At 25.2% G+C, this 26,237-nt stretch overlaps 1 protein-coding gene across 1 annotated transcript; it reads left to right on the forward strand.

Moving 5' to 3' along the window:
* Nucleotides 1–25,364, forward strand: LOC135927363 (uncharacterized). Its single transcript, XM_065463329.1, has 10 exons — nt 1–91; nt 8,045–8,185; nt 13,789–13,894; nt 19,147–19,334; nt 22,119–22,276; nt 22,455–22,612; nt 23,318–23,399; nt 23,448–23,604; nt 23,660–23,900; nt 24,139–25,364. The coding sequence occupies exons 2-10, from the start codon at nt 8,144–8,146 to the stop codon at nt 25,221–25,223; spliced, it is 2,217 nt and encodes a 738-aa protein (XP_065319401.1). The 5' UTR covers nt 1–91; nt 8,045–8,143; the 3' UTR covers nt 25,224–25,364.
* Nucleotides 25,365–26,237: the final 873 nt, after the last annotated feature.

The raw sequence follows: 26,237 nt of genomic DNA on the forward strand, positions 1-26,237 counted from the left end.
AAATAATTATATTAAATTCCTTGATTTTAAAATATCTTGTTTCTTTGAAATTGATTCAAAATAAAATATTCCTGGAATCCTTCCAACACAGGTAGAGTAATAATTTATGCTCTATACAGATTGCCAACTTATATTATATAGTACATAATTGATATTGGAGATTTGCAAATCCGGGCCATTTTTAAAAAATAATTTCGGTTTGGGCTAGGTCAGGCCGAATATTTTTTAAAAAATTTGGGCTCGGGTCGGGCTTGAATTTTTAAATATGAGATTATTTAATTTTGTGAAATAAATTGATGTATTTTGAAATTTTTTCAAGAAATAAGGCCTCTATTTCTTCATATTTAAATAAATTAGGGCCTGGCTGGGCGGACAAATAATTTTATTAAAAAATTAGACTCGACGCAGACCACTAATTCATATTTAATATTTATTCCCTCATTAAATTTGGGGAGTAAGCTCTGGATATAAAATTTAAATTATAAAATTTTATTATATATAATATAAAGAATTTTGACATAAATTTAAAATTGTCTAGATCTTTATAATATTTCCATTATAGAAAATATAATTAGTTGAATATTGTTGGATTGATTAAACCGTTCTTTCTAAATTGCTTAAGTATAATTCTAAATTTCCCGAATTAATGAATCCAGAAGTCCCTACCCCCTCTTTTCAGATGAGGTCAGTGCATAAAACTTTTGGGATGAATTTCACAAATTGTAGATTGGGCTTGGGTAGACACCAAGTAATAGGTGGAGTGGATTGAATATTAAAAATATTAATTACAGCTCCATTTTTTAAAAATTAAAATTGTTCAATTTAAATTATCATATTTCATCTATTTTGTAATAGCTCATGATGAAAATAAAATATTAAAAATCTACAAAATATAAACTTTTCCTAATTGCAATTGTGTTAAAAATTTATATTAAAGTTATAAATATAATCCAACACAACTAAATATATTTGTTTAAAGTAGTGCTGTAAACATTTCTAAAAAAATTGAACTTGTTATCGTTCAACTTTCATTGGCAATAATCGAACGCGTTCACGTTCAAGTTTACTTTCAAAAAAAAGAAACGCGTTCACGACGTTTGTTCAAATTTTATGATAAATTTTTTAAAAATTTAATTGAATATAAATAAATGTCTTATATTTTTTAATACAATATATTAGCCATGTTAAAAAATCAAAGTTTTATTTTGATATTACAAATACAATATAATAAAAAGATAAAATTTTCTTATTCATTTTTAATAGCAATTTTCAAAATTTTCATCTGAAAGACAGGAACTCTTGGCAATTAATACGGCATTGGCTATTCTAAAAACCCGCTCAACGGAAGTAGATGAGGGGATTGCTGTATTATACTTAATAAATAACTCTTTTAACGCGGAGAATTTATTAAAAACATATAGTTTTGTCCTTTGCTTCAAAAAATTGAGATAAGTTATCCTCCTCCAATCTATCCTCTACTTCTTCGTCAAAAAAAAAGGATATTTCGAAATTAACAGTTCTTGCATTAACATTTCTAGGGTTTTCAAATGCATTTTTTCAATAACGCTATAAGTTTATTTTTTTAGATTCGTTATGTGTAAGTTTTATCCATCGCCATTGAAGCTTGAATACTAGTGTATAATTGCAGAAAGAACATATTATTCTTCATATATATGTTCAAATCTTTAATAAAATAAAATATATGTAATTAATTTAATAGTGTTAGGTTTAATACCTTTTATTAATTCCATTTAATACTGCGTCTGGCAATTTTTAATTTAAAATAACTATCTTTATTGTTGGATTCAAATAGACCACATTTTTTCTTCAAATTCAATGATTTTACTTAGATTATATAAAATCAAATAATTAATATTACAATCAAATGTCGTTAAATTGGAACACGAAGATTTTGAAATGATATAATACATTTCGGGCACATTTTACATTTTTTAAATATTCAATTAGTTCCTTCAATACGGGATGTTACTGTAAAATATTTATCATATTTGGGCCATGGTAATGTTAATTCATCTGATTTTGAATTTTCAGAAACAGATGATGATGATGATGAAATAATAATATCCATGCTTATACTAATCATTTAAATTAAAATATTAACAATAATATACAAATTAATAAACTATAATAATGACGTGTTAAAAAAATTGAAATGTGAAAATGGAATACAGCTGATTATAAAATAAAAGATATTTTTCTTAAAAAATTTGGATTAATATTAAATTTTTAAAATAAATAAAAATAAAAAGTGTTTTTAAAATTGAACGAACGTTAAATTCGAACGCGTTTATCATAAACGCGTTCGAATTCGTGTTCAAAGTTCGTCAAAAATAAAAGGAACGCCATTAATCATTTTTTTCAAAAAAACGAAATTCGTTTGAACGCGTTCGTTTACAGCACTATAATTAAAAGATTTTAAACATAATAAATATAGTAGTGTCGACTCTAATTTTAACCAGACCGGGAAGAATTTTTTTTTAAAAATAATTTGTTCAGTCCCGCCCGATTCCAATTAAAATTTTTATTTATTTGCCCCGAAAAGCCTACCCGAAATAATAATAAAATTTATTTGTCTGCCAGGCCCTGCCCGAATTCTTTTAAATATAGAAATCAATAAATTTTTCAATATAGTTTTATATTTTTACACTAAATAATCGAGCTTTTGATCATTCTACAAACAAATAAAAAAAATATTGATGCTTTGTTCAAAATATATCATTATATTTCAAAATATAAACCCGACCCAGGCAAAATTTCTTCCGACCCAGTCTGAACCGATTTTCTAATAGACTCAACCCAGTACAAACCCCGTTTGAGCCGGGACAGGTACGGGTCTAGCCTATCTTTGCAGATCTCTAATATAAAGTATATAAATTTATTACATTTGCAGTTATATTGGAGGAATAAAATTTTTTTAAAAAAAGTCCCATCAAAATATAATTATCAAAAATTTTAATAAAATTATCTTAAATTTTGTTTTATTAAAAATGTTACGAAAAAATTTATACAAAGTTATACATAAATCAACTATAATGTGTGTAACGTTGTTTAAAAAAATTGAGTATTTTGGAGGAGAGGCGGAAGATGTTTTTTAAATGAATGCGCCAGAAGTTTAAATAATTAAATTAACTCGATTTTGGATGTAAGGGTGTATTTTCGAAATTCAAAAGTCAAAGTAAATATTTTTTTTTAACTAACTCACGAGCTGGTAATTTAATTTTTCTCATAAGTCATGAATTGCAAAACTCATAATTATATCAACAAAAAAATTACGATTATGGATCATCCCCTATATTATAACGAATTATAAAAAGTGAGATAAAGAAATCCTATTGTCAATAAATATTTTTAGCATAATTACAAATATGCATTAACTAAAAATAAAAAAAAATAAAATTTGGAGTTTATACTGACCCCTATTTTAAAAATACAATATATATTTACATTTAAAATTTTCTTTTCTAACAAATCCTGAAAATTATTGAATACAGAACATCTTTTTTAAAAATTCTAAATGAATATAAGCGATTTTCATTGACACGGAAATATGCATTTAAAGAGTGCTTAAATACAAATTAAAAAAAAATGTCAATGTCTGTTTATAAAATTTTTACTTTGCCAGCTTCAGTTTTCAAAATATAATATATACATAATTCAAAATAGGATCCTTTTTTAGCAAATAAAATAGAATAATTTTTTTACATTTTTTTTTATCATAAAATTTATTTTCACTTTTTTTTACAATTAGAGTCATCTTTTTTTTAAAAAAAAACACACCAGCTATGGTGAAATTTAAATATATATTTTTTTAAACATAATATATTAATGAATAAGGAGAGATTATGCTCTTCCCTTTCCAGCTACTTGTAGAAGTTCAAGTTGAGATATTTAAAATTAATTTGCATAAATTTGTGCGAGTATTAACAAAAGTGTGTAGGGGTGGGAGACCACATAAGATATCAACATTTAAATTACACTAATATTAAGAGTTTTAAAAAAAAATGAGGTCAGTGAAAAAATAAATAGATCCATTTTCTTGAGAAAAAATAATAATGAAGGAGGTATAATATAATCCTTAATAATATTGTGTAAATTTTTTATGTTTCATTTCAAAGTATCTTTTTAGACAAAAGTTTATAATTATTTTAAAAAGTAGTAAAATAATGGGTTTAATGTACTTAATTATTTTATGATAATTTATTAAATAGTATAGAAAGGTCAACGGTTAGGGCAAAATGTTTATTTCACCTATAATTGTTCAAAATCCTAATTATTTCTTAAAACTCAAATAGGAAAATTATTTTATTTACATTTAGAGATAAATTAAATTTTATAGGGAAGAAGGTAAAAGAAATGAAGAAAAAGGGTTTAGGGGGACCGGGTATCATGCGACTCCTAAAAGATAAATTGCAATAGAGACAAAAGACTTGACAATTCTTAATAAATATCTCATTTTGTTACCCCAAAAATATTGACAAAATTTTTCCAAAAAAAAAAAATTTGCGATGCCCGCGGAGAGGGTTCTGTTATAATTTTTCCATATAAAAACTATATAATATTTATAAAAAATTTTTTTAATAAATCTCTTTATTAATATTAAAAATAGCATAAGTTATTTATTTAAAAATTAAAAATCAAAATTTCTGTTATTATAAATACAAAAATTGCTGTATAAATGGCTTGTAAGGGGTTTCAACAACTAAACCCATGTGCTCGATCTCTAGATTAATTTCCTAGTCGTTTAAACATCTTTTTTTAAGTAAATTTTATATAGAATAGGGGTTATCCTTTTTATATTTTAGTTATTAGATAAATGAAGTTGCTTATTTTTAAATTTTCTATTGCAGCATTTGAAAAAGTTTCTTTTAAAGGTTAAATTTTCATATTGTTAAATTAAATTTTTTAAATGTGATCCAATTAATATATTAAATATTTCCCTTGGCTCATAAAATTTTCGGTGTCATCTTTGTATATAATTATCAGAAAAAAAGGATTTAATTAATAAACGAAAAAATTCTTTTATGACGTAATCCATTCAAGATTGATTATTCTTACTTAGAAAATAAAATTTTAATTAATCATATTTTATAATATAAATTTTATTTATGCATGAAATATGCGTCTAATTTCCACATTGTCAATTTTGATTAGGCGAAAATCCATCAAAATATTTTTATGCAAATTTATTAAATATTATTTTTTATTTATGAATAAAATAGTTTTAGACCATTCTTTTTTTAGATCAGGGATTGGATCCACTATGAGGTGGTTGTGGTTATAAATTTTATCTAAGTTCTGGTTCTACCAAAGTTATAGATTTATTATAATTTATTCAAAATTTAAAATCGCTATTGCTCTTGGATTTAGGTGCAAAATTCAGCAAATGAATGCATTCTCTATCGAATGAAGGGTGTCTTTCAGGAGTAGCAATACAATTAGCTATATACATATATGCACAACTGTGCTCATAAACTCAACTTTGTCTGGATTTCTACTTGCAAATAAGTACATAAGGGTTAGCATGTACAGGTTTTGAAGCCTTGATTTCTACATGGTGGAGATCCCATATTAGAATTGTAGAGGAGGTAAAGATGATCTTCCCTGCAATCATTTCTTACCCAGAAAATATAGTCCACAATGATGTGGTGAAAATAAAAGGGATTTTTTACATTACTTCACAATTTTATAAAATTATTTGCATGTTTATATTTCAAAAATTATTACAAGAGTACATAATATTTTGTATAAATCTTCGGACAAATCAACAGCCTTGGCTGTTGATGAATCTTCTCTTCTCTTCTCTTCTCTTCTCTTCTCTTCTCTTCTCTTCTCTTCTCTTCTCTTCTCTTCTCTTCTCTTCTCTTCTCTTCTCTTCTCTTCTCTTCTCTTCTCTTCTCTTCTCTTCTCTTCTCTTCTCTTCTCTTCTTATCATTTACCTGTCAGAATTAAGAAATCATTTTTTTATATTTAATCTGTCCAAATTCCAATCGACCGAACCTTCTGGTCTCTATATCTGACGGAAAATACCATATATTACCATTACCTAAATCCCGTGTAAAAGGATTCAATTTCTAATATGGAACTACTCTTGTATTTTTAGCTCCTTCCAATCTGACTTCTAAGATCTCAAAGCATAAGGAGCAGCTAAATATCCCTAACTAATCAGAAATACCCCGCCATCATATTTTTATGCCAATTATCCCCACTACTGTAGACACACATGGGGACCTCAGACTATCTTCTTCAAATAACTAGGTTCACACATTGAATTTGTCGATGAGCCTCGTATGATTGTATCTCGGGTAAAGGCTCGCAATAGCCTACACAAATCCAATTACATTAGCTTCATCGGAAGTCTCCTTCCTAAGGAAACCAATCTAGATTTATTTTTTTTATATATAATAGTTTTTTTTAATATATTTTTTCTTAATATTAAATTAATTTATATAAAAAAAATCATAATTAAATTAATATATACTGATAAAATTAATATAATATTTAATATTTTTTTAAGTATTTTCCTTTTTTATAAATATAATTCATTATTTATTCGGAAAATTACATAACCTGCATAAAATACTAACAAATTATATATATATTTAAGTAAATATAATTACTAATGCCTATATTTTTTAAGACCTGTAGACGTTACTCAAAAAGGTAAGTTGCATTTTATACTATAAAAATAGAAACGTCATTTTGCGTATACACTACCATTTTTAAAGTAACCTGTTTCCCAAAAAGTTTCACTATGAAAAAAAGAAAACATATTAATATCCGTTTTTATATTTAAATTTGTTACACAAATCACAAAATTTAAAACAAATAATTACACTGATAATTATTATGAATATAATATTATAAAATATATTAATAATTTATTTATTCATTTTTTAACAATCTTTTATTAATTTTTAATATATAATTGTTTCTCAAAATTATATCAAATAAATTTTCTCAGCATAGCCTTTCTTTGGGTGCTGAAAAGGTAGTGGCGTAAATCATATTTTATAAAGAAGGTTAAATTGTTTAACAATGATGTATTTTTATTTTTCAAGAAATTATAGTTCATTGGTAAGGTAGGGATGAGACACATCATTATAAAAAAAGAGATTATTTCCCTTATCGTCAGAATCAGTGTGAGTAAACTTCCCTTCCTGAAAAAATGATTAGACTATGTCATTATAAATATAATAAAATTTAAAAATCGGGTAAATTTTTTAGATAATGACTAATTTGAAATTTTTCAGAAAATAAATTTTTTTGTTTTTTTAAAAAAAAGGAAGATGTAAAACCTAAATTCCCAAACGCCGAAAAATAATGTTAGTTTAAATTAATTTTATTTCGCAATTGTATAATAGAGAAAAGCCTATGTAATGGGTAAAAAGTTTAAACTTGAAACTGATTTTTTTTTCTAACCTCTTTAGCACTATCTAATCGTGGGTAAATAGCTACAATCTAAAATTTTTATAATATTTAGTTTAAATATCGAGCGGGTTAGACCTCTTTTAAAAAATCAGTTTTCAATTAAGTTCCTGATCAAATTTCAGCTAAATAGAGTTTAAAATTCCTCAATCCGAGAGCCAGAACCCTGATTTAAATAAAAGGATAAGGTAGGACGTGATATTTTTTAACATAGCATTTTATACCCATGCTAGGTTCAATTAACAACGTTTCTAATATATATATCAAGAAAATTTTAAATAAATAAGAGTATATAACATCCTGGGTAATTCTGAATTCATCAATTTAAATAATTTATACTGTTAGAGCAAGCACTCTATATATTCTGGTATACATTCCGGTCAAATAAAAATTTAAAAATTAAATTGCCATCTAATAAATGATTTAATGAGAGATTCCGAGTATTTATAGATTTCATATCTCAATGCAGCATAATATTTAAAATTGTAAATAAGGAAAGGAATACGGAAAAATATTTATATTTAATAATGTATATTACATATGTTTTATTAAGGCTAGTAATTTTATCTTAAAATATTTAAAACTTTTTATATAAAAGATTCTCACAATCACCAAAATCCTATCTGGCCTATTGACTGGTGTAATAATTCAATGTAATCTTGAGTTATCATTCTTTTAGAAAAGAAATATAAATGCCATGAAATTCGAACCTTTATTGCGGTGGACGTGTATTATGATGGTAAGTTTATAATTTAATTTTTTTTTAAACTATCTCTTTTTTTCATTTATTTGTAAATTAGATAAAATAAAATATCCTTATAATGAGCTTTTTGAAACTTCCTTTCCCCCCCCGTGAGTTTGAAGAAGTTTAATGCAAAACAGAAACTTAAACCACAATATGTAGTATAGCCTAAGAAGACATAAAAAAAACTTCAAGTATATGTGGTAAGTTTAGAAATTATAATCTATCTTAAAATCATTCGAGGGGCATCTTCTTAAAATTTAATTTTCCCGGAAATGTATTCCAGCAAGTACTATAAATTCGACAAGCATGAAATTTTGAAAAACTCCTAATTTATATATGAATTTTTCAAATAAATAATAAAAAAAAATGCAAAAAAATTTATGGGCAAAATTCCCTGGAATTGATAGAATAAGTATAGTCAAAATATATTTGTATATGATTTAATAATTATAGATTTTGAACCTTTATGTGGCCTAAGCCCCTATTTTATCTTTTTTTTAAGATTTTAGGTAAAAATATTTTTCTAATTAATCGTGATCATGAATCCTCTTTTAAAATGTTACAATCGGTTCAAATCGCCGTGTTTCGAGACAACTATCTCTATCTAAGTTTCCTATCTCAATGAGAGCATTTTTTGCTCCCCTCTCCCTCTTATATGTTTTTTATATAGTTTTTTATATTTGTCTTGTTTTAAATTGTTTACATGATTTTTTTACATACTATTTTAATATTATTTATACATTATGCTATTTCCTAAATTTAATAAATTTATGTTAAAAAAGAAATTACCAAATTTAAGAACTTTTATTGAGATAATAAATGTGACAACATGTTTTAAAATACTATTTATTATTTAAAAAGAATTAAACTATATTTTAATATACTATACTGACAATTTTGACAACACAACCTATATTTAAAAATATTATTACACAATAATATTTAATTTTTTAAAAAATATATAATTTGATAAAAGGGTTTATATATAAGTCTTAACGGTTTGATAATTTAATTACGAGGTTATGAAATTTTATAAAATTATATTTCTACCAATATAGGTAAATCATTAAAATATAACTATATTATACTATTAATAGTACGATATATTTTTTGTTAAGTTTTTAAAAAAAATTACATGTATGCCAATAATGATTAAATTTTATAATATAAGTATTACTATACAAAAAAAACTATGTAAAAAAAAATTATATTATATAAGATATTTTTATTTGACATGATTTGAAATATGGAAGTTTTGTCATAATTATTTTCTATATTACTTTTAGTTTGATTATGATTTCTTTCATTAATTTTTAAGAAACCTTTAGGCTATGGGCAATAAAAAGAACCTAGGTTTCTTAAGATAGATAAGCATCTTTATCCATCATAAAATAATACTTTGTAAATCATACGTCAAAATTATAATAATATAAAATAATTACATAATTGACAGATTCAAAGGAACACAACTCATCTGACAATATAAATCTTTAGCGACAAACAAAATGAAATATATATTTATTTTTTTCTTATAACATATTTTAATATATATGTATTCTCTAATATCTTAAATCTTTACATTGTTTGATTTTCTTTTAGTAAGAACTAATTTATTGCCTAATAATTAAATTGTTTGTTTGTATTTAAAAGATTTTTACTAATAGTTTTCTTTCTAACCTTTTGTTAACCATGGAAAAAATTGGAAAAGTTTTTTAGTGGAGTTTTAGAAAACCCTAAATTAAATGTGTTATATCTTGAGTAGATCTATAAAGCCTGGCCTACCCATTTCAGCCCGGTAATAATTTTTGTACAAGCCAGCCCGGGTAGTTAAATTTTCTGCCCCGCGCGTTAAAATTTTACAAAAGTCCACCCCGGTTTCTTTAAATTTTGTACGAATTTTCCGGCAATCAAATTTTTAATATCTATATCTAATTTTTCTTATTGTCATTAAGAATATCCCTCCTCTATGGTTATCTATTTCTACAACTACCGTTCAAATCAATTGTGTATTTATAATTGGATCATATTTTTTGAGTATATTATATTCTTTATAGATTTCGCTTTTAGTTCTTTTAGTTAAACAGCTCTTAAAAAAGCAATAAGCATATTTTAATTTATTTTCAAATAGAATAAATCAAAATATTAGCTTGAAATTCAAAAAAAATTCATTAAAATTTTAATGCCCGGGCTAGCCTATTAAAATTATGCGAAAAATACGATATAATTTTTATGTATAAATTGTCCGGCTCGGCGCGAAAATTTTTAATCCGAGAATTTCCCGGTTCTGCCCAACAACATTTTTTCCTCGCCCGATCCTATCCCCTTAATTTTTTTAAAAAATTAGCCCGTTTCAGCCTTGGTTAGGGCAGACAAATATCTAATCTTGATATAAAATTCATTTAAATAAATGTCATTTACTCTAACATACTATAATTAAATTGGTCAAAAATAATAAAATAACATAAAAAAATATAAACATCAAATAAATCATAGATTATATTTTTATATCACATAAATAAAATTTCGAATTATTTTTAGCTCAAAATATTGATTCGAATTGAAATCAGATCCTTTCAAAATCTTCTGGCTTAAAAATCTACAATCCCTGATTGAAAAATATACCAAATTTAGCATGAATATTGTTCAAAATTATTAAGTATTAAAAAAAACACTGATACAAATAATAAGTTTTATTCTTATTGCAATTTTATAGAGTATGGGATTATTTAAAACCCCATCTGATTAACGAATGGCTGATAATCTGTCAAGATCAAACGTTTCTTTAAAAAATAAATTTATAATTCAATTTAAAGATAAATTCTATATAAAATTTTTAGATACTATATATAAATATTAAATTTCAAGGCTTAAACTACGGGTATCATATATATATTATATAAGCGGAATATTCCTTAATTTATATTTTAAAAAAATTTATATCGTATTAAGAGTTTGTTTAAGAATAGTTTGATCTACAGGCTAAATAAATATATTTTTCAACGAATTTTCAGAATCACGGAGAAACATCCTTTAACAAAAAAAACACCGGATAAAAATACCCCAATTTTAGAAATTTGTTTATATAAAGGAGGGGGTCATTTTACCATTTTAAACGTTTATTATTTTTTTTGAAAATTTAGGCATTTTTGTTCTTGAGTATTTTTATGGGTATTTTTGTCTGGATGTTGTCCAGGACATTTCTGTCTGTATTCAAATTTTTCCCCCCTTGTTCATTATCCAATAAATAATCATATTGGTTTTAAACCCATAATTAAATTCGTTCACGATAATGATATTTATAATATAAATAGGGCTAATAAATAATTAAGATTTCTTATTAAGTTAGTCATCATGCATTAAAAATTAAAAAATATACATAAATTCCTGTTAGATTTAATTTTGAATTCATCTCTTATTTGATGAATAGTTTATTCTGTAGTATTAGAAAGCAAATTTTATATAAAAATAAACCTCGGTGGAATATTAATCAATTTGATGAACGGCGTTCCTTTTATTTTTGACGTACTTTAAAGGTGAACGCGTTTTTTATGGAAAACGCGTTCGTTTTTTACGTTGTTCAATTTTAGAAAATCTTATTTTTATTCATTTTAAAATAAAAAATATTAATTTAGTATAAATTCAAATTTTTTAAGAAAAGCTCTTTCCTTTATCACATTTGAAATTTTTAACCAGCTACTATTTCTGTTCTTAGCTTATTAATTTGAATATAGTTATTTATATTTTATAGATTAGCGTAAGCCTAAGGATGGATGTTTCTAAATTCAAAATCGGATGAATTTACATTACCAATATAATAAATACTTTACAATAACATCATATATTCAATAAACTAATTCTATCCTTACCAAATGTTAAATGTGTCCAAAAAGTATAATATCAGTCTCAAAATCTTCAAGTTCTAATTTAAAGAGATACTTGATTGTAATATTTATTTTTTTATATTATATTATAACTATATGTATCCTGTTAATAATTTATTTTAGATTGTTGTATTTCACAGGCTTATTAAATTATTATGATTATTATAATAGATAGTTAAAATCATTAAATATTATATATAATATATACTTAGATATAAAATGCTTAATATCTTTTAAAATTTATATATTTTTAATGTGATTATTTGAAATTACGTTATTTTTAAGTTTTTATCAAGGATTGTTTATTTTAATAGTTAAACTACTAGAGGTCAGCATTAGGGGCAGGTGAGCGGGCAAAAATTTTTTCGAGAACAGCAGGCGGGCGGATTAAAAAAATTTTGAAACAGTGAACAGGTTAAAAAATTTAAACAATGGGTAGGCGGGTTAAAGATATTTAAAATTTTTGATCAAAAGCAAACTAAAAAAATCATAATTATTTAAATAATCAATAACAATATTTCTTTTTTTATTGTACCAATCTAAGTGAAGAACACTTATCTAACTATATTATGTAATAAACAAAACATTTTTGTGTAATAAAATTTCCTTTTATATGTAATAAAGCTTTTCTCTTAAAATAAATAATCATCTTTGGATATTGAAAATTAAAATTTCCTTTTTTGGGTCTGCAATCTGCATTGTATTTTTTTATTTTAGTAATAATTGTTTATCTTTATATTTACTCTTTTCATAATTTTATTTTTTATAACATAATTTTTAATAAAAAAATATTTTTTAATTAAATTTTTATTTTAAAATTATATTATGAATAAAGAATAAAAAATAATTTTTACAAGTTTAAGGATAATGAATTAGACAATAAACCTAAAATCTTCAATGTGGAAATAATTTAAAATTATTTTCGATGAAAATGACAAAAAGCTAGATTGGATTTGCTGCAATGATTGCGAATCTATCTATAAATATAATAACACAAGTGGCACATCCTTCTTCCTTCGGCATCAATGTTCATCTGTAAATTATGAAGATTTGATAGATAATAAAAAAATAACCGGATATTTTCAAAATGACAGATCTCAATTAAACAAAACGATAAAATCGGGTCTAATTGCCAATTTGTAGAGGTGTAATGCTGTAATTTTTTTTTCATATGCAAAAAAAATTGAAATTATGGCCATAATTAAATTTTATAAGCGGGCTTGGGTTAAAAAATTTTTATAAATAATGGTCGGACGGGTGGGCGGATAAGGAATTTTAAACTAATGGGCGGGAGGGGGCATATATTTTTTGAAAACTATGAGCGGTGGGTTAAATTTTTTAAAACAATGGGTGGGCGGACTTTTGATCCTGAAATCCCGCCCAATACACTCTAAGTTAAACACATTAAATTTTATTTGAATATAAGAGTTTATATATTGTTATAATTGGTAACAGTAAAAAAAATTTTTTTAATCACTTAAAACTATTCATTTTAAACTTGGCTAATATATAGTGTTAAAAAAATATGGTATATATTTATATTAAATTAAATATAAAATGAAATGAAACTCGTTCATGAACGTGGAAGCGTTTCTTTTTCTGAAAGTGAATTTGAACATGAAAGCGTTCGTTTTTGTCAATGAACGAACGAGAATGCGTTCGATTTTTTTTAGAAATGTTTACAGCACTAATTTTTTTTAAATGAAAAATATTTAGATATCAAAAACAATCGATTACCTAATGGGACAAGAAAATTCGAATTCATATAACGAAAATCAAGACCCATGGCCGATGGAACACAATTCTATTGTTTTCATAGAAGGTTCTTTTTTTATCGATAATTTAAACTGATTTATGATATAGATATAGATAATTGCATATCCCGAAAACTTTTAATTAAAAAAAACACAAATGCCATTGTCGTACACAGAGGGAGGGGGGGGGGTAGACAAAAAAAATCAGGTGTCGGCTAAAATATTTTTCAAAAATAGTTTTGAATGTTAATTTCTCTTTTATAATAATTATTCCTACCTCTTATCATATATATATTCCAATTTATCATATTCACAGCATAGGCTACTAATTTATTCTATGAATTAATATCTATTTCAAATTTTCCTTATCTTTATATTTATCTAATATTTTAAAATTTCTCTTTAAATCATTTAAAACCTTTTCCCTGCAAAACTGAAGTAAATTTCAAAAAAAATTACATCGATCTGATTGAGACTGTGAGAATAGCTTAAAGTATTATAATGGAACTTAAGGAAATTAGGGCTAATTTAGATGAATTTCATTAAATATATGTGATTGTTGAGTCCATAGCTGAGCTCTATAGATTCAATATTTGCATACCATAACTGGTAGCAAGGCAAGTGAATTATTCTAATGTTAATATAGGGCCAGTCGAAGAATACTATAAAATATATTGCTTTATCGATGTATACTTTTATAACTCAAATGAATGAAAGGTTTTTGATTAATCATGCAACAATAACAAATCTGCAAATTTTATTATGGCAGAATTCTTCCGAATCTATTTCAAAACATGATAGAGAAAAAATAAAATATTGGCAGATTATTATTGTGAGAATGTTTAAGTATCTCATGATACATTATTGCTGAATGCAAACTATGGTATAAAAGGTTAAATATGGCTAATGACAGTGGCGTATCCAGGATTTTCTTATAGGGGGGGGAAAATTTTTTGGGGGCTTCGCCCCCAAACCCCTTTTACCTGGCCTTTGGCCAGCTTTCCCCTGGCCTTCGGCCGGGTCTTATTTAGCTATTCTATTAAATTATTCATAATTTAATTATATTTGTATTTTTAACTATTATTTACTAATTCGTGCTTATGGATAGGATATTACAAGCTTCTTTTTTATTATTTCAAGATAGGTATATTATATTTAATAAAGTTTTTTTAAATGTAAAGTTGAAATAAAGTGTAATGTCATTTTTTTTATAAAATTTGCTTTAAAAACTAGCCTCAGCTTAAATTCTTATACAATATAAGTAGAATATAATTTTTTTATTGAAAATACTAATAGTAGTTTAAAATATTGACTAGAAAATAATTAAATTAACAAGTTTTTTTACCTTCTTATCAAATACAAGATTTTTAATTATTTCGTTTGTCGTTGGAACCAAATCTCTGTGTGTATTTAACAGAGCTAACCCATTTAGCCGAGATTCAGTACTTCGTAAATATGTTTTCAACCCTCTCAAGTTGGAAAAAGTCCTTTCATTCGTACATGTTGTTAGGCAAACATGCAAGAATATAAAATAACTTCGAAATATTAGGAAATTGAGCCAAGGTTTCTTTACACCGATTGAGCGCATCAATAGCATGCTCAGGTAAGATAGCTAAACGTATAAATATTTATACCACAATTAGAATTCACTGATTAAATTTATTTCAGTATCAATCTCATAGGAATAAAATTTTTCTAAATATTTAATTTTACCAATAGTGGCATTAGAAAATGAAGAAGGATCTTTGGGTAATAAAACTTGAAGATTGCTAAAGACTTGTTTATTATCTAAAACCCGTACTTTTATTTGCGATAAAAAAGTATCTAAGAATGGGATGAAAATGGATATTTTATAATATTCTTCAGTTGAGCCAATATTTATTTTCATCTCAATAATGGCCTAGGTGCTAGACGAGGTTTAATTAGTATTATATCATAAAATTTAGCCTTCGATTCAACGTCTACATTCATTCTTATTGTATCTACCTGTTCATGTATATTTTCCGCCAAATCAATAACCTGAACCAAATCTAAATTTGGTTTTTTTAAATTTCTACAAAGTAGTGAGCTATAGGAAAATAATTTATTGATGCAACTAGCAGCAATGATAAACTCTGATTGATCAATTGAATTCAATAATGATATCGCTGCTAACGACACATTACTTTTTTTTCATGCTCAACCTTATTTATAAATTATCGTTTGATTTCAATCTCTTTGACTAAATATTTTTCCATTTTATTAATATTTTTGAATAATATGTTGGAAAATTGATATTCAAATATTTGTAAAATTTTGATTGGTGGGGTGGGGGGGGGGGTCTGGGGGGTAGGGGTAAAAATTTTATTAGCTTAAAATGAAATTTATGAAAATAGTCAAATTTGCGATGGGGGGGGGGGGGAATTTCCCCCTTTCCCCCCATTGGTTACGCGCCTGGCTAATGATATTGTAGAAAATGTTATATACCGTGCAAGGGGCTTGTCGGTTCAGCGGATTTTATTTAAAAGCAGACATGTTTAGAAATTCAAATTTAATTTTGTAATATCATTGTATAATATGTATATTTGAGGCGGAAAATATTTTATACCCCTTATTTAAATTTTTTTATGATAAAATGTGTTTTTTAGGTAAAAGTCAAAATGTTTTTATATCACAATATTAGATGGCATTAAAATATGATGCATAAAATAAGTATTCATTGGCTACTATTACAGTATTATGATGATTTTATTTTATGAAACATGTTGACCAAAATAAAATCCATCCAGATAAAAGTATTTTGCTTGCAAAAATAATTTTAAAAACCCATTTGTAATTTATTAAAAAATTTAAACTTATAAAAAAATTAAAAATATTATACTCTTTTTGTCTTTAAAATTCATTTTTATGGCCGAACTTTTTTTTATAAAATTAATATTTATCTATAAACTGGAAGACTTTTTGAATGAGTTAACAAATACACAATTTCTTTTTGGGTAAAATTCAAGGTCAAATTATGATAATTTTTTAACATATTTTTATTTTAATTTATATTAAATTTACCTTTCTTATATTATAGTTTCGAAAATGACTTGTGAAATCTTTTTTTAATGTATATTTATTTATATAAAAGATCAATATATACATATATATTTATTTTTCTATTTGTATTGCACATAATATAACGAATATATATATTATCTAATAATCTAGTGTAATTATCTATTAAATTAGTCGTACAAAGGAATAGATCGGATTCGCTCTTCGATATACCGTATCATATATGAGTAGAAGGCTGTGAAATCATAATTAATGAAATTAAGCAAAAGGCTACTAATTACCTCGATTATATGGATTCTGTTATTTGGTTTGGGATATATAGATCGTATTGATTTAAAACGCCAAAAAAAATTTCAATTGAATTTAGTTGCGGGGGATAAGGTGGAAGATATACTATATTTTGATAATTTTGAGTTATATATAGGCACGATGAATAGGCTCATAATTATGAGTGAATTCAACAGCAGGTAAGTTTTAAATTTTATTGCTGCAAATGCCCCATCTATAATAGTGTATTTTTTGAGACCATTAATTCCTATGTTACACAAAACCGATATGTTTTTCCCCTTTGAGGGAGAGAGTTGTACGGATGGCATCTTACCCAGAGGTGCCCATTCATAGTGGGAAATGACGTGAAAATTGAAGCCTGTTTCATCTAAATAGAATATATATTGAAATGGCATGTTCATCATTTTAAGGCAATATTCTTTACGAATATTGATCACATCTGGGAAATTCCATCTATAGGGTTATTTTCCATTTTCTGGCTCCATCCCATTGATTTAAAGCATCTAGATATTCCCAAATCCCTCATTTTAAGATTAGGTGGTAAATTTTCCACGATATTTTTTATAGTTAATCCATTATTATGTTCTAGTAGCTGTATAATTTTAGTTTTAGATTCTGAATCATCCTTTTTTTTCCTTCCTCATTGATTGATTATGTAATAGGCCAAGGGGTCATCATAGTATTCGGTGAAGATAATTTTTTTGAATCGGTATACCGAGGCAAAGAATAAATTGAGGTCCTGCGCCATTCTTTTTATACTCACCTGATCATGTAGTTTACTGAGCCATATTTTGGCCATGACTATTTTTTCCTGATTACAATCAATTCTATATGATAATGCAATAGAATTACAAAAATAAAAAAAATATACATTTAAAATTTTACACATTTTCTATAAATATAATAATGTCATATTTTGTCATTTCTATATGAATTATTTTTATGTAAATGAAGTATTTATATCAATAAAACATTGACCATGAGAATAATGGAATAATAATATTAATTGTCCTATGGAAGGCTTAATAAAATAAGTGAATCTACAAGCCCCAGTTTGGGGCTTTTTGGCGCGAAAATTCAATTTTAATAGAATCATTCTTGAGAAAAAAGATAAAATATTTCTAATGTATTAATGTACAAGATTAGGTAAGTATTTGGGCTATTTTGTGGTATTTTGTAAATTCAAATACAACAATATTTATGATGATTTTGTTAAAAATAGCGCTGACTAGCCCTAGTCTCCCCTACTTCTCTTTCAAACATATTTTAGACTATTTACCCGATATATTAAAATTATTATAGATTTTGGCAACTCAACCCATTAGTACTTTTACAAATAAAATTTTCTTCTTCAACTATAAAAATATACCTGTGAATTAGTGTTGTTAAATGGATCGATTTGACCTGATTCAAAAAGGGATGACTCAATATTTTAATATATTACCTTCGCCTCTAGATTTCGATAAAAATTTATATCTTTGTGTTATTTATGAGCATGCATAATATTTTTCTGGATAAAATATTGAGTTAGCCGTTTTTAAACATCGGCTCAAATCGAGCCGTTTAACAAAAATACTGTAAAGTATTGCCCCTGAAAATAAATTAAATTGCTTAGCCCTTCTTAATATACATAATGATACCAAGCACTGATGAAATCATTATATAATTACCTCAATCCCAATGAAAGAGTGCTTCCAAAGTCAAGAAAACTTTCAATAAAAATAAATGAATCTCGTATTTATAATACATTATGGTTTCAAAAGATTTCCTAAATTTCAATAATAAATTATTTTTTTTTAATAAAATTTTGACTTTGGATTTACCCTAAATTTCACATTATAAATATATAATATGCTCTTTAATTATATTTTTTGCAATTTTTTTTATCATTGAATTTCTGAAACTTAAGATATTTTTTAATTACTCCTAGAATAATTCTAAAAAAAAATTAATCATTCCCCCAATATATTTTTAAAAATATATATTTATTAAGATGTACAACTAACGTGCGATAATGATACATTTCACGTCGATGTAAAATTTACAAGTCCATTTTATGGTATAATCTATACTAAGGACTACTTTTTTTCTGGAAGCAAATGTCGCATAGAAGGACAAGGTCTGTCTAACACGCTATTCGATATTTCTTTCAATAACTGTGGATCCAAAAGACGGCAAGATGTATTGGTCATTCCTATATACCATATATAATTAATTAGTCTTCTGGTTAAACATTTATTTATATAATTTGGAATAATATACAATAGAAGCTTTAAAAAAATTACAATATATAGATATACTATATTTTAACTGTACTAAAAATTAGAATTAGAGATGAATAATTATTGAGGGTCTTGTATTGATTGTTATACATTGAAATTGAGATAGTTTAGAGGATGAATTTCAAAGAAATAGTTTTTTTTCCTAAGTAAAATCTACAAAAATTATAAAATTTAATTAAAGATTTGATAGATCTCATTTCTTTTGACTCATTGGTCAAATAATGACATCCTTTTTTTTAACTCTTTGGCAGATTTCGAATGGAAAAAACATTCCAAAATTTAAAAATAAACATTCTTGAAAAAAAATTATCAACTATACATATAACTAAAAAAATTTTTAAGAAATGCATATTAATAAAATATAGACAATATAAATTTTATAAAAAATTACATGAAAAATTGTAAATATATCCTACTTATTTTATTTATTAAGAAAGCTTTTCTTTATTTAGGCAATGTTTCAACAAACGATTTGCAATTTACATTTAAAACGTACAATCTCTTTAATTCGGGCACAACATTTTCGTTTTATTGAGTAGCATACCCTATAATATAAATTAGGCCTATTCAAAAATAAAATCGAATAATTACGAATACGAATAATAAATTATTTGTTTTATCTGAATACAAATAATGATCATTTATTCGATTCGAATAAAACGAATTATTCGAATAAAACGAATTATTCGTAATATTTAATAAATTGTTTAATAAATCTAACATTTGTCATTTCTATTTTGACCTGCCAATCTGACAGGTGATGTGTTTGTGTTTATAAAAATTCTAGCACAAATTTAAAAATTTCTAGTGACACATTTTTTGAATCTCACGAAAAGTTTATTTTTTGAATCTCGTAATAAATTATATTAAAAATTACATAAACCAGAGGTATATAAAAATATATTACATCTCTACAATAATTATTGTTAGCTAGCTTAATTATGTTAGAGGAGGATGTTTCTGATGAAATTATGATTGATGTTAAAGATTATAAAATTTCCTCACAAAAGAGAGCAATCATATGGGATCAATATCAAATCCTTAAAGACGGTGAAAAGGCTGCTTGCAATCATTGCAAGAGTATTATAAAATGTAAAGGCAAAACACTCCTCTTATTAATCATTATAATAGGTTTCATTCACACCTTAGTAAAAAAAATAATAAAATTGACATTTTTTTAAAGTCTAAACCAAATTCTTCAAAAAAAAATTAATTTTAAGGATAATTTATTAAAATTATTGATAAATAATAATATACCTTTTAAAATTATTAATTCAAATGATTTTAAAAATTTTATAAGTGATGATTATTCTGTAAAATCAATATGCTCCAATAGTCTTAAATTGCACATATAATATATTTGCAGAAAAAGAACAGTTGGTAAAGGTAAAATATATAAAAATAAAAGTCATTTTTCATCTGACATTTGGACTAGCAACACAGGTTCTTTTTTAGGGCTAACAGCCCATTTTATTGATGATAATTTTAAAATAAATAACATAATTTTGGATGTCAGTCCAATAAATGAAACATATTCAGGTAAAAATATATTTAAAGCCTTTGTTAAAATAATTAAAAATTATAATTTAGAGAATAAGAATTTTTATATAACTTTAGATAATGCAACTAATAATAAAACATTTATTGATACATTTTCTTTAAAATATCCATTAATAAAAATAGGGCACATTCTATGCTTTGCCCATGTAATTAATTTAATATCCAAAGAAATTTTTAAAATTTTAGATCCTTCAATTCTAAAACTAAGAAACATTATTAGAATGATTCGTATACTCTCGAAAATGGCAAGGGATTATCTATCTATACAAGGAACATCAACTGCTTGTGAAAGGCTTTTCTCAGTTGGAACTAATTTATTGTCAAAAAACCGCATGTCATATAAGGAAGAAAATAAAAGAAAAACTCTTTGCCTTAAAAATTGGCTTAAATTATAAATTAAATTAATAATATACATTTTAATTTTGTTTATAACTTGATTATATATTATATATTATCAGATTATTGATTACATATTATTATAATTTTTTCTGTTTAAAATCATAGTTGTAATAAAAAAATTTGTCAATATATTTGAGAATGATTTATTTTATTAAAAAAATTAATTCGAATTATTCGTAATATTCGAATAATTTCAATCGAATACAAATAGTAGATTTTATTATTCGTACAAATTCAAATAGTAAATTATTCGATTAAAATATTTCGCTTGTAAAATTTAAAAAAAAATGACATATATTTAATTTAGACATTTTTCATTATCACCTATTATTGAAAAATAATTCGAATGGAAATGTTATTATTTTTATCTGTCTTTCATAGTAAACATTTCCATTTCGATCGTATATATTTAACTATTCTATATTTATAATGTGACAGTTTGTGTTTACATTTAGTAATGAATTGTCAAAACTTCGATTTAGAAACTTTTTAAATAGAAATTAAATCAAGATTTTAGTTAAAAAATATTACTTTAAGCCTCAAGATTTCGCATATAAATAGCAGAAAGATGGTCTTCTTTTGATCAAATCTCGAGGCTTAGGTAAAAAAAAATTTAGCTATGATCTTGATTTCACCATATTTTAAAAAACGCTTAAATATAGGCTTCGACAACACTGTCATACACTCTATTAATTATTATTTTCCCAATGTAATTGTAAAACAGCATAAAGGAGTGATATATCATGAGGCCATTATAGTTGTCAAAATTGAAAAATCTTGGCCAATAATTACAACGGAAGACAGAGGTTTTCGATTAAAATGTTGGCCCGTCAAATGGCCCAAACAAACAACGATGCAGAAACAAACCAGCATTGATGTTCCGTAATTAAAATCTATCATTTAATATAAAGATTTTTTTTTAAATATATTTATACTGACAAATTCATTATATTAATATTAACAAAAGAAGAGTTATATAAGATGACAATAATTTTATAATTAGACCTCGGTTTTTTAAAAAAATATATACATATATAATTGTCATTTTTCTTCTATTAAGAATGATCCCGATCAAAACTCAAAAAGGCACAATTAAAAGTATGAAAGTGCCTGATTGTACAATGAAAGTCATCCAAGGATTGGATGTCAAAATCCAACCATCAGAAAAGCTTATCATTGGTCAAACGGGAAGTGTCGTGATAACTTACAATGACGAAGGTTTAATAATATATAATATACATCGATTTCGGCCCATTTTATTTGACAAAATTTTAAAAGACCATTTTTTTGGTCCCATCCTCTGAAATTTATATTTTCATACCATTTTTAAAGATATTGATTTTGTAAAGGATTTTAATCAATTTACCCTCAAATTTGTTAAAAAATTAAATTAAATTTGCTATAAAAATATATAAATTTCGTAAAAATCGGTGGTCATTTTTATTTGGAAGAAGACACTTGTTTTGGTTCAATGTCGTATTGAGATATAGAATCCATGAGAACTCGGAATCTCTTGATTTAAAATCATTTATTAAGGCCGATTTTTATATTTTTAAATCTCTTTGACCAAAAATATATTCCAGCATGTATGGTGTGAATTTTAAACAATTTTTTCATGAACGTTAAGTTTCTATTTATATTGATTCATAGATTTTTCAGATAAATTATAAAATGCAAAAAAGTATGGCAAAAATTGTCTGAAATTAGATGCCCTACAAATGCTCGTTTAAATACATTTCTGGTTAAATGGGATTTTTAAAATAGCCCATCGAAATGATTTATTTAAAGATTCCAAATCCCCATAGATTCCATGGTATATGTACACTGTTTTGTTATTATTGCAATGATAACGCTCTAATGTAACTTAAAATTTTGAATGTTAATGTTAGATATTATATAACATTAGAACTTTAATTATTTTAGGGAAGTTTGACATGTTCTTATCGAATTGTTTGGCACACGATGGAAAAGATATTCACAGCGTGGATTTAATTGATCCCTTTGGGTATTCTATTATAATTATAAAAATATAATAAGTATATATAATAATAAGATGCCCCACTATGCCCAAAATGGTTCATGATGTTCGTTTTGTCAAAAATGGCAATCAAAGCTATTTTTTCTTCCCGTTTAAGGTATTTAAATTTCCAGATACGACAAACGTCTATTTTAAATGCAACATCACAATATGCTTCAAATCTTGTTCGCAAGTATATATATTACATAATTTATATCCATTAATATACAACTTTTTGCTCAAATAAGAAACAATGCGGCAAAGATTTATGGAGATATAAGGAGGAAAGAACACTCAGTCCTAACATTTTTTACAAAAACCGACTGGATGTATTCAATAATCGTGCTTTAAAAAAGAGAGCTATTAGAGAGTTTAGTCTCAACATGTATTCCAATATTACATCAAAAGAACTTAAAGAATTTTTCATCGCGAATCTGCAACTAACTGATGATACTATTGTTGATACAGAATCTGAGGATATAAAAATGAGTATGTTTTTATATTTATTATGCATATCTTTATTAATAATAATAATATTAAAACAATTTGCCATCTCCTCAAACGAATAAATAAAAATATTTCCTAATCACACATACAAAATTAATTTAAAGAAGAGAGTGGGGGATATTAGTGGGATATTTTTAAACTTATGCGCCTTCCCCTTATTCAAACTGGTTTTTAACAATAATTATGATGTAAATAATATACCTTTTAAAAAAATTTATAGAGGTGATATATCCTGAAGATTTTGAAGGAATAAAACATATGAAAGCAAAAGCATATATACCAGATCTATTTAGCGTGAATGGAAATATTAAATACTTATCAAACTCGTCTAATTCTAGACCAAATTTAAAGCATAAAGATTTACTAAATCTACAATTAAACAATAGTCACCTTCAGAGATTTATTACCAATAACAGTTTAGTCAGAAAGTTAATTAAAAATTTGCCTAATATTTATCATCCCTTGATGACCACAATGAATCATTTTAATTTTGATGATAGCAATTGGAATCTTAAAGGTAATAAGCTTGAATCAGTTTTTTGGGTTTCACCAAAGCTATTTCCTTCTCAATCTAGAGCTGATTTTCACCAATGTAAACATATATTTGCCTATGCCATATTAATTCTATTCTTGGCAACATTTTTTTCGCTTTCCGTTGTATGGGCTATCTATCGTATAGTTTTAAAAATTAAGAAAAAATCTTTTGATGAACCATCCCAAGCCCTTTATGACTCCTCATTTAATTCGATATATACTAGTTCTTTACCTTCTATTGATACATCATTAAACAATAATAGTATATTAAAGCAGTTAACGAATAACTTTCACTCACGGGGAAGGCTATGGCAGAGCGTAAATAAAAATTTTAATCATAAAAAAATACCAAACTTTTCAAATTATCATACAAATAATAATATTAATAATTTATACGATACCACTAAAATCTCTGGAAAACAAAAAGACTTAATAAATAATAATGTAAATTCTTCAAAAACGATAAATAATAACATTTCAAATAATCTCGGTATTTTAGAATCTTTAACAAAATTGAATTTAAATCCCCTTTTAACTAATATAAATAATGAAGATGAATTAATGCAAAATAATGCATGTAGCATGAATCATGAAATAGTTTATAATCAGCAAATCAAAGAAATTAATAATATAAACCTATACCCTAAGTTTGATAACACCCATATATCAGATATCAATAAAATTTATCAAACACTTTTGTCTCAGTCTGACAACGCATTTAAAATACAACATGAAGTTTCGCATTTTGAATCCAATTTTCATAAAATATAAAAGAAGTGTGTAATTAAAAAAATATTATAATATATTATGCTTTTTTACAGGAATTCGCGATTAATTTATAAAATGTATTATATAAACTATTTATAAAATAAAATTTAGCATAGTGTAAAATATTTAATAATAATATATATTATAATCGCAAGTATATATTCATATTACAAATCATTCTTGAATAAATTATTTATCATTTAATTTTTTAGATTAGATGTAACAAATGTAAAATATATGACAAATTATTTAACATAATAGTATATTATGTGATTAGATTATTTAATAAAGTTTTAGACAAAGAGATAAAAAGATTCAAGCGCTGTACAAATTATATTCGAAACTCTGCAAAGTCTAACTAGTCAAAAACAGAAAAGTACGAGTCAGAATCTGGAAGAATGGGAACCATTTACCTATTTTTTTAAAGAGGGAAAGGGGGTAGGCATCCAAAAAAAGGTAGGCTCGAGGGTAAAAATAATTAAGATTTGCAAATTATGGGCAAAATAACTGGTTAAAGAATTAATTTATAAATAGATATTAATTTCAAGTTTAAATCATTTATTCATAAGATTTTTAGCATAGTTTGACTATATAACGCTCGGTTCTGATCAGGCATCAGGACCTTGAGGGAGTATCGGCGGCATCTTACCACTTGACAAAGGGATTGATTTGTACACAACCCTTTCCACCATAGAGTAGCTTAATATGGAATGAGCTCTCCTATATGCCATCTCCTTTATATTGTCTAATAATTTACCATAATATCTAGGACCCAGAAAATTTGCTGCATAATGACATTCTTGGCAACAACAATATTTCTTTATTAACAAGCATCTGAACACTTTTTAAATAATTTTCATTTATATCACTTTCGTTAAAAATAGAAGTCAATAAATTTAATTTGTCTTTTACATCCCAAATTTCCTGCATGCAGATAACACAGTTGGGTCTTACTCTACAATTATGAAATAAATAAATTCAAAAAAAGTCAGTACGGTTACTAATATATCGCATTAT

The sequence above is a fragment of the Gordionus sp. m RMFG-2023 genome, chromosome 3 (assembly GCF_954871325.1).
Source record: "Gordionus sp. m RMFG-2023 chromosome 3, tfGorSpeb1-WG-v2, whole genome shotgun sequence".
In the NCBI taxonomy this organism is placed as follows: domain Eukaryota; kingdom Metazoa; phylum Nematomorpha; class Gordioida; order Chordodea; family Parachordodidae; genus Gordionus; species Gordionus sp. m RMFG-2023.